Raw genomic sequence first — 10,975 nt, 5'->3', positions numbered from 1 at the left:
AGTTTCAAAGTTTGAGCATTATTTGGACTTGGTTAGTATCTGAAAAAGATCAAATTAGGCCCATTATAGGGCTTGGCAAGAGAGTTAAGTGAAATACAAGTCAATGTGGAGATTTGTGGAAGTATACCTTACATTTCGACCAAAACAGTATGTGATGTCGCAGTGAGAAGAAGCTCTTCGTCTTGACGAGTAGCTGACGTCATGACGAGAAGAAAGTTCTCGTCCAGATGATGCAATCCTCCCCTCGTCTTGATGACCAAACACCGTCTCACGATGTGGCGACGTGCTCCTCAAGTATCTCGACTTTCTTCTCTCAGTTAAACTCTCTTTTAGTTTCCCACTTAAATTCTGATCAACCTAAGGATATTCTAGTTATAAAAGCTACGAATTTCAGCCTATAAATAGGTCTTAATTACTCTAATTTTTATAGAACAGAAATATTTAGATTGCGAGAATTCTGTTTTTTGAGTTTTGAAGGGTTTTTCTTTCGGGGTTTTGAGTTTTGTTTTAATTCTTTTATTCTCTTGTACTCTTCATTATTATAGTGAAATATCCTTTTACCCGTGATTTTTTATCCTCCTTTGAGGAATTTTTTTACGTTAAATTTGTGTATTGATCTTTTTAATCTCTTAATTATTTTTCTTGTTCGTTGCATACACGGGTTAATTCCCTACACAAAATCATCATTGCCAATTAAATTCATAAGGTTAAAGTAGCATATATGAAAATGAACAGAACATAATAAAAGGTAGATGCCAAAAATGAAATAAATATAGGCATCAACCGTTTGTGATCTATTGAGAGAGTATGGTGACTAAATCAAATTCAAGTATAAAAGGTAATTAAAAAGGAAGAAAAGAACAAGGAAAAAATAATATTTGAGTAAAAATTAACGCCCATATATCTTCCTAGTCCGTATCTTGGATGCTAAAATTCTCTTGAGAAACTCTAAATGCAAAGCTTTGAGATCTTTAAACATTGTTAGAAGCATCGGTATGAGAAGAATTATCTTTGTTATTTTATCGTCCCGAGTGAATCAAAATCCTTCTCCATCACCAACATTTCTCTCTTAAAATTTACTTACTTTGGCTTTCACATCATATTGCTAATAATTCTTGAAATAAGCTTTTCTTTTTCGATTTCTGTTTTTAGTCAAATAGAAAAGAAAGAAAACAATTCTTTTTATTGAGTTAGATTGTATCTAAAAAGTGAAATTGATCCTTTTCCTTCGACTATATTTTACGAAAATTAGTACAAATCTTGCGTATGATAAATATATAAACGGAAAGGTTGAAAGTGGAGAAAGGAGATTAGAGGGCAGTGCATAATTTAGCTTCTTCTCTGGTACGCTAGCAACAGGACAGTCCACGAAATATTGGCCAAACGCCGCCGTTTCATGAAAAGTCCTATTTGGTGCTTCCTCAACCAAGTCTTCCAATTGACCTTTACACTCCCACGTCACCTCTCCACGTGCCTGATTAAGTCGGAAAGTAGCAAAGCCTCTTTTGATTGGCCGCAGTGAAGAGAGCCACGCGCAGAAACGTCTAAGCAAATAATAACGCGGTTCGAGATTAGTCATGTTTAAACAATCCAAATTCAAGGGAATCATTTGTTTAAGCAAACAAACAAAGAAAGAGAAAGGTAAATACTACAGTAAAAAAGTCGAAAAATCCTGAAGGGCAAAGAAAAAAAATAAAAGGAAATTGAATTGAAGGGGAGGCCTCTCTCTGTTTCATCGTTGCAAAGGAGACTTCGCCTTCAATCGAACTCTACCAAATCGAGAAGCCAACTGGCCTAGCAGAAGCAAAAGCAATCTGGAGCCGACTTCTGAATCTGCGTTTCCCGATTTCTTTTGATTTTTCTTTTCTTTGATACTTTTGTTTTGGGATCTCTGAAAGAAAGGAAGGAAGATGAGTGGATGGGATAACATTAGGTCATCGACGAGATCGCAGCAGGGTCGTAGTCATAGCTTGAACCAGCGGGAGCCGTCTCGAACTGTTACGCTGGGTCGGGTTCAGCCCCAGGCGCCCGCCTTCCGCACCATCTACTGCAATGACCGCGACGCTAATTTCGCCCATCGATACAGGGTATTTATATGTTATATTTTAATTTGTGATCTTTTTAATGTTTTCCGCATGCGATTCCTGTTTGGTGTTTTGATTTCCTCGAAAATACGAAGTGTTTTGAATTAGAATTTGTTTAAATGTTTACGAAACTAATGCTACCATCAGGAGATGCATGCTTTAGGCTTCTAGTTTTTCGGCTTTAATTAATTGGAAGTTGTTGCGCGGTTTTCTCGCTTTTGTTTTTAATTTTCTGTAATATGTTAATTTGACCGGATCCTTTGGGATCAGAGATGTTATTGTTTATGTTAGGCTGGTGACACCAGAACTTTATCTGGGTAGTGCTAAAGTGAAGGAATTGTAAAACCATGAGAAGAGTAATCTTACTCCTCGAGCAAGTGTAGCTAGGAGAATTATCCCTTGGTTCGAATGTTAGGAGTGAAGTTCACACATTAACTATAATAAAAAGTGAAGACCGCTACCTAAATCATTTTATTGTATCAATGTGATATTTTAGTTAATCTTAAACGCCTGATTTGGGGTTTAATATCTTCATTTTTTATAGTATCTTAGGAGAGTATTGATCTTGTAAACATCTTAAAGAGAGTAAATTATTGGTGCTAACTCTAAGTTTTAGAGAATGCAGTGATCTTTTGGATCTGAAAATTTTAAGCTAAAATCCTAAAATATAGTTAAAAGATAAATGGCATATTACTTAAACTTGTCTATTTTTGTTGATGTGTGCATGCAGTTTTATTGAACATTTTCTTTCAAAGTCAGAAAGGAATGCTGCACTATGAAGACAATACCTTTGTATATTGGACAAGGAGAAACCTTTGTTGAAATACAGATTTGTTTGTTTATGCTGTCGAAGTATCTATGTCCTTTTAGGGTTGAGCACTAATCGGTTTAAATCAATTAAACTAATCGGACTGATCAAATTTGGTTAAGTCAGTTAAGGTTAGTCTGTTTTGAAATTAATTGGTTTTGTGAAATGTTTAATACTGTTACTTAGGCGATTATTGGTTCTTAAATTTGTTAAAACCAAATAAACCAAACTATTCAACCCTTTTAATTTTAGTTTTAAATGTATAGTAAAAATACATTTATATAATATTTGATTTATATTATAATGTTGTACATTATATTATATACAATAAATAACCGATTAAACAGACTGAACCAACCGACTTATTTTGGTTTCCTTTTTTTCTGCTAAACTAGTTGATTTGGTTGGTTTTGTTGGTTTTTTATTTTAATTCAGTTTAAACGATTTTTGTAATTTATTGCAAAACCGACCAAGTTGACTGAATGCTCACTCCAATGTCCTTCACCTTGTGAGGTCATATCTTTTCCTCTTAATGTTTTATCTTTTTCAAATTTGAGCTTATGCTAGTAGTCTATGAGAGTGTGTGCATGCGGTAAGTGGGTTTTGTATCATTTATGTCGCTTCTGGAGATTATTTAATCCTTTTCCAGGACTCTCATCTGTAGCTTAAGTTTCTTATTGTTGTGGGTTTTGTATTATTTAATCTGTTTTGAGATGAACAGTTGTACTGATCTTCTGTGAGCTCTTTTTCTGAGTGTGACATGTGCCATAGACGGCCAGTCACAGCAGAATTGTGATTCTTTTCCTCTTTATATGAAGTTGGATTCACTAATGGGAGGTGAAATATGTTGCGATGTCGGGATCAACTAGATAACATCATATTTTTTATTCATTATTTCTCTTTCTTCAGGTTCATCTTTTTTATTCATTGATTATCCAAAGACATGCCTTTCCATTTAGGAAATACCCAGAAATAGGAATTACCTTGTTTGGAGATTCATTTTGTTGAAATTTTTGAAAAATTAGTTTTCCATAGTTATTTGATTTGATGTGATTCCAGGTATTGATATGTCCATGGATTAATCTTTTACAATTACTCTGCTTACAACTCAAGTGTTAAAGTTCTATGCCATATGGAGCAGTCAAACAAGCTATAAGTATTTGGGAAGTTCAATTAATGATATGCATGAGTAGCATATAAAAATGTACTTTTCATTGATAAATGCACTTGCACCAACAGAAGTGCTTGATGCTTATTTCGTATGCTCATACGTAAGCACTATGTTCTGTATAAATAGCATTATGATTGAATTTGCATTGATTGTGTAAGAACTTTTTGTTTTCCGGAAGTTTTGTTTGTATTCATACTTTTGTTGATTGCATCTGATTCTGATAAGTTGGATGTTCTCATTAGTGCGGTATCTATTGTTTTAGGGGAATTCTGTATCAACTACCAAGTACAACTTTTTCACCTTTCTGCCAAAGGGGCTTTATGAACAGGTAAATTTATGGGAGTTCTCCAGCAGTGAAATGGGTAGGGTTGTATGATTTATGGTTCTAATAATAACCCTGACTGTAACTATGTAGGTAAGTATGGTGAATATGGAATCAAGAATAACATTTAAATACCCATATAAATATCCTTTTCTTCAGATCTAATTTTGCAATCAAAATCAGGATATAAAATTTAGGAAAGGTTTTTCTAGAAAATTATTTTCTTCAATTGATATTACATTAATGAATAAATTTGTGATTCTTTTTTGGCTTCATATGATATAGTTATTGGTTTTGAGAAAGCTAACCGGATAAATGGTATAACATTAATCGTATGAATTTACGCAATGGATATGGTTCTGGTTATTCGTTTCCATATCAGAATAGGCATGATTATGATAAAGTTTGGAAAATGGTTACGGTTATCCTTATAGACTTTTTAAAATTGCCTTTTGCATGTCAAACTAATTCTTGGCTTAGAAATTTGTGCTAAAGAGGTTAGGCAACTCCTGTAGGAGGTATTGTTTCTATTCTTAACTAATATTGGTTGTTTTAAAGAAAAGAGTTTTACTCCTTTTCTTTAAGAATAATAAATAAAAATATTTTGGTTACCACCTTCTGTCGAAGATTCTCCTTTTCCATATCAAATCCTAGTATCATATAATCATTTCTAGCTACACTTTGAACACATACAATCATAACTATAGGAGTCAGGAGGAGTGTATGATCTTTTATTTATAACTCCAGAAATTTTAATTATTGCTTTTTAGTATATTGATATATTTTTCTCTTAAGAGCTAAACATCTTAAAGTGAGTCAATTTAATTTGATTTCATTCTTGGTGGGCCATCCTAACTTAAGGAATACAAGTGGAACAATTAAATATTTTACGGGATTGTGTAAAAGGAGAACCATTACCAGGTTTAAATCTGTTAAATTACCCCATGGCTACCATTCCTTGTTCAGGGACTACTTTTTCCAATTCCTATTGGCAAATTTGAGGATGTTCAAACTTCAAACATGTATTAGTGATACTCTAAAACTGCCGTATGGACCATTTTTGTAATAAGTTACTGCCTCACTGTATTAACCACTGCTTTTATTTTATTTGGTTTGGAATATGAGGTAGAAGTCTAACTTGATTTACTTGTGTGTATTTGGTTAGAGTCAAGAGCTCCTAGATTCTGCTTACTTCCTATCCTGACAAAGTGCTGTTTTAATCTGACAGTTCAGGCGGGTTGCTAACTTGTACTTTCTTATGGTTTCGATCCTATCAGCAACTCCATATAGGTATGTTTTTTCTACCATATAACTGAGTGTTGTTGCCTTTGGTAATTACAAAGAGCTTTTCTACTGGGGTGCTGGAAGTATTATTACCTTAATTTGTTCAACTTTCCTGTTTCTGGTCTTCACATGATGTAGGGTTTGTGGGTTGGTGCTTTGGTGAATTCTTTTTGCATGTGATAACTTATGTGTTGTCTAAGATCTATCAATCTTCAGCTTTGAGTGAAATATTTTTAAGGCTTAAGGGTGTAAAAAGCTTTCAAACTTTTTCAAAAAAAGCAATTAAGCCTCTGCTTTTTTTTTTTTTTTTTTGCACTCAATTGGGTACTTGAACTTTCAAAATGCATTAAAAAGTCCCTCAAACATTTTCAAAAAAAGCAATTAAGCCCCTGCTCTTTTTTTTTTTACACTTAATTGGATATTTGAACTGCCAAAATGCATCAAAAAGACCCTTTGACCGTTAACTTTAACAGTTGACCTTTAAAGTTAACTGCCTCTAATTTTTTCCAGTTAAAGCCATCACGTGTTACAACCACGGCGTGACATGTGGCAAAAAAATGATAAAAAATAAAAATCAATAAAAGTTGTAAAAAATATTGATTTTTTTATTTATCATTTTTCGCCACATGTCACGTTGTGTTGTGACATATGATGGCTTTAATTGAAAAAAACTGGGGTTGTTAACTTTAATGGTCAACTGTTAAAGTTAATGGTTAAAGGGCCTTTTTGATTCATTTTATAAATTTTTTTACGATTTTTATAATTGTTTTCTAATTTTTAATATTTTTTATTAAAATTTAATAATTTTTATAACTTTTATTGATTTTAATTTTTTGCCACATGTCACGCCATGGTTGTGACACGTTGTGGCTTTAACTGAAAAAGAATTAGGGGCCCTTAACATTAATGGTTAAAGGGTCTTTTTGATGCTTTTTGATAGTTCAAGTACCCAATTGAATGCAGAAAAAAGCAGGGGCTTAATTGCTTTTTTTTGAAAAAGTCTGAGGGCCTTTTTAATGCATTTTGAAAGTTCAAGTACCCAATTGAGTGCAAAAAAAAGCAGGGGCTTAATTGCGTTTTTTGAAAATTTTTGAGGGCTTTTTACACCCTTAAGCCTATTTTTAACTTTTCATTGGTCTAATCTAATGTACTCTATTTTATTTATTTATATAAAATAGATGTTGGAACTGTGAGTGTTATCCATACAGAAGCTGACATAACTATTAATAGTGTTCTTTTTGATGTCCTGCTCATCTCATGTATCTCATGTTTCCATTCCTTAAAATTTATAACCTTCCAATAGAACTTTTGGTATTGCTTCCAGTTTTACAAAGAGTTATTATGTTTCCTCATTCAGATTGTTTCCGTGAAGTTTTATAATACTGTAATAAATTTTTTTAAAAAATAGTCTTCACTAGGAGCTGAATCAGCTGCTTTTAGTAGAGATTGGAACTCAACCTTTTAGATATTATTATGCATTCCCCTTATTCATCTTCTACTTTTTCCTTGTGCTCATCAATTGCATTTACTTCACATCTATTCTCTAGCATGTGAAACCTCTCTTTTTGCCCCCTTCCTCTTTCCTCTGGTGTGATATTTTTGGTAATAATGATTTGTAGTACTGATTTGTTATTGGTGACCTCTGTTATGTAACAACTTCATTTTTTGATCAATGCAGTCCTGTGCATCCTGTAACAAATGTTGTTCCTCTGAGCCTGGTGCTATTAGTTTCTCTTATTAAGGAGGCATTTGAGGACTGGGTGAGTACTACAATTCATATTAGTCATAGCATAGTTTTTTGTTTTTTCTTTTCTTCGGCTTGGACCCATCTCAACTTCATTTTTTCTCATTTATTTTTGGTTTGGTAGGTTTTGGGGTGCCCAGGGTGTAAAGCTCTGGAAGGGATAGCTTGAGCTTTGACTTCTATAATTTGGATTTTATGCTGAACTCTTATTATTCTTTCTTTCCCTTATTGTCTACAACAGAAACGTTTCCAGAACGATATGGCAATAAATAGCACTCCTGTAGATGTGTTGCAAGATCAAAGGTGGGAGTCTATTCCATGGAAGAAGTTGCAGGTTGGAGATATTATCAGGGTGAGTTTCTAGATACACTTTGTTGATTATTTTTTTCCAGTCTTACTGAGATCAAATGGATATTGAAGAAGAATTCTTCAAGATTCATTGTGTATGCATCGCTGAAGACTGTCTTTATTTACTGTGACACCGACTTCCCATTCCCCCCTTCATTCTGGTGATATCTAGAAAGTATTTTCAAATGTATCTCCTTTTCCCGTTGTTAACATTTTGTCCTTGGATTAATATGCTTCATTTTCTACCAGTTTCATGTTGTAAAAATTTTAATTGATTTGAAGTTAAGATATACTTTAGTGTATTAATTTGTCGTTACATAAATTCTGTCTAAGGCATGTTATATGCATATCCAGTTCATGACTGTGTTTCCCCCACCGTAGTTCTCATGAAGTGTTGCTATGCTGCCATCGTTTATTATAGTAACTTGGTTTGTATCAACCAAATGACCTATAATTTGCCCTTTGCCTTTTCCTTTTTCTAACCATCCATCTGGAGACTAAAAATATTAAATATATGTTGCTTGTCATTTTCCTTATATATGTTGCAGTATAATATTATAATGATTGAGTCTTGTTAAGTTGATTTATATCACCGCCTGCATAAATATATGAGAATTTAGCGTGTAATCTTTCCCTTTTTTCAGGTTAAGCAAGACGGGTTTTTTCCTGCAGATATGCTTTTACTTGCTAGTACAAATGCTGATGGTGTTTGCTACATTGAGGTAATTTCCTTTTTCGGATCATATTCGGAGTAATTTTATGTTTCTATTTTTATTCTATTTATGAAAATGAGTGCCCTCCTCATGTTATGTATCATTGAGTGCCTTATTTCCAAAAAACCAATTTGGCCATTTGATTGCAGACTGCAAATTTGGATGGGGAAACAAATCTAAAAATCAGGAAGGCGCTAGAAAGGACTTGGGATTATGTCACTCCTGAAAAAGCCTGTGAATTTAAAGGTTAAGCCTTTTAATTATTTCAAAATTCCATTGTTGCATGATTGTTTAACATAAAAAACTTGATGTTTATTCAGAGATATCCTTGATGCTGTGTCTGTCACTGTTATGGGTCTTTGATGCTATTTGCCTTTGTATTAACAGCTAAACTAAAATAATGAATAAGGTCAAAGTTGTGTATTATGAATTAATATTTATTCTATTTATATTTGTAATTAATATCAAATAAACCTAAACCTTAGATTTTAATACACCCTCTATGTGTTGTAAAAGGAAAAAAAGAAGAAAAGAAAAACAAAGTATACCTGATAAAAGAGTCAATTGATGAGTTGAGTGAATAATTCTTTTTAATGTGAAAAAAAAGACATAAAAATCTCTATTTACATATTTTTATCCAGTAGTTAGGTTTCAGTTATTAAGCTACAATGGGGATATTATAGACTGATCACCATATTGGAGTTTAAGTTAGTGTTGGAGAATGGGGAACCAACCTTTGGCTCGTGTTGGGGTTTGTGAAAATTTTTCTTCTACCATTTTCCCATGATAAGGCCATAAGGTTGCTAATGCTTGATTTAGTTGATGCTTTTGCTACTTGCATTTTTTGGATGGAACGTAAAATAGATAGGAGAAATGACCAAAAGAGGGAAGACATAGCAAATAGCAAAGCATCTACCAAATGGAACCTAAATTTATTGGTATCTGTTGCTTTTCATATTTACAGCAGTTTACCCCTATCTTTTCCATTTAGTTTTAACCGCTCATTTGCCTTGATAGATATGGTGTCACTGGTTTTCATCTACAATTTAATCATAATAACTTTTACTTTCTGATTCTAACTTGTCATTATTGTACTTCTAATTGTTTTTACGTTTGGCTCTTTCCATTCCAACTTTAATGCATATCTTACCATTGTAAATACTTAAAATATCTACTTCATTTACATTCTATATAAACCTTTCATGATTTTTTCCTTAAAACCTTATGACAATGAAAGCCATTAGTTAAAGTTCTATTAATGAAAAATTAAAATTTCTAATATAAAAAGCCTAAAAGTTGATGCAATATCCAATATCATCAATGTTCTTAATATTGAGTACAATTTGAGACTCCTTTGTTGCACCACACATAGTTTGGAAGGAATTAGTTTTTTTTTCTATGTTATTAAACTCAATATGATTGTGTGATACAGTGTTGTCAAAGGTGCAAGATGCACTCTAAGCATTAGAACTTTTATATTGCCTGAGGCTCAAAGCGCTAAAAAAGCATTTGCCTTAATGAAAGCTCAATTCATATGTGTATGTTTTTGTATGTCAATGTGTTTGTGTCTATTTATGTATTATGTTGCTTCAATTCCTCACTTTTATGGCATAACTACGAGGATATTGCCCACCAAGGATCCTCTATATACATGGAAGGGTGTGTAGAATTTTGTCAGTGAACATTTTTTTTTTCCATTTGAGTTTGATGGGCTTTGTCTGAAGTTGCTTTCAAAATCTAATTTTATCCATGTTTCTTCTTCTGATCTTATAAATAGCAGTACTCTTTGTTAACTGCAGGTGAAGTGCAGTGTGAGCAACCAAACAACTCTTTGTACACATTCACTGGCAATCTTGTAATCGACAATCAAACATTGCCTCTTTCTCCAAATCAGATTTTACTGAGGGTATATTCTGATTTTTTCCCTTCCATCATAAGCTCTTTACTTTTATGTGTTTCCATCTTTTTTTCATCAGCAATTGATCTTCTTATATAGCAAGTTATATCACTTTGAAGTTAATATTTTCTTTTGGCCTCTGGATTTTTCCAGGAGCATATGGACTTTCTTTTTTGCACTTAAATATGATATGATAAGTATTGGTAGGAATAGTGATATAATGTCACTTTATAACATTCTTTTAACTTTATGGGTCTGTTAATTGTGTTTTGCTAATCTTTAATTAATTAGTAACTGCTGTATTTGATGTTCTCTTTCCACTGATGAACTTAACTGCCTGTGGAATTGGCAATTTGATTTCAGGGTTGCAGTCTGAAAAACACTGAGTTTGTAGTTGGGGTTGTTATTTTTACTGGCCATGAAACGAAGGTTCGTTATAAAAGTTTTACACTGTCTCTTCTAAGAAGTATGCTGGAACAAATAACATGCTGATATATATTGCTTTATAGGAAATTTGTAAATATTAACCAAAAATATTTTCTATCGTATTCAAATATTTTCAGCCTGACATTTGCGTCCATATAATCATTTTGTAACTGGCTGA

General features: G+C 32.9%; 1 protein-coding gene across 2 annotated transcripts in view; it reads left to right on the top strand.

Moving 5' to 3' along the window:
• The first annotated feature begins 1,591 nt into the window (after positions 1–1,591).
• The window catches only part of LOC105785566 (phospholipid-transporting ATPase 3), a 31,233-nt gene continuing 21,849 nt past the window's right edge, over positions 1,592–10,975 (top strand). Inside the window, exons 1-9 of one of the 2 annotated variants that reach the window (XM_012611673.2) lie at positions 1,593–2,087; positions 4,326–4,391; positions 5,614–5,675; positions 7,348–7,429; positions 7,655–7,765; positions 8,406–8,483; positions 8,624–8,720; positions 10,274–10,380; positions 10,735–10,800. In XM_012611673.2, coding sequence (XP_012467127.1) covers positions 1,911–2,087; positions 4,326–4,391; positions 5,614–5,675; positions 7,348–7,429; positions 7,655–7,765; positions 8,406–8,483; positions 8,624–8,720; positions 10,274–10,380; positions 10,735–10,800 — 846 coding nt within the window. In that variant the 5' untranslated portion in view covers positions 1,593–1,910. Of the gene's footprint in view, positions 2,088–4,325; positions 4,392–5,613; positions 5,676–7,347; positions 7,430–7,654; positions 7,766–8,405; positions 8,484–8,623; positions 8,721–10,273; positions 10,381–10,734; positions 10,801–10,975 lie in introns of both variants that reach the window. The other variant, XM_012611675.2, reaches the window with a different exon arrangement.

Source organism: Gossypium raimondii, chromosome 1 (genome assembly GCF_025698545.1).
Source record: "Gossypium raimondii isolate GPD5lz chromosome 1, ASM2569854v1, whole genome shotgun sequence".
Lineage (NCBI taxonomy): Eukaryota > Viridiplantae > Streptophyta > Magnoliopsida > Malvales > Malvaceae > Gossypium > Gossypium raimondii.
Note: the sequence above shows the minus strand (reverse complement) of the source record. Positions and strands in the feature narration are given on the sequence as shown.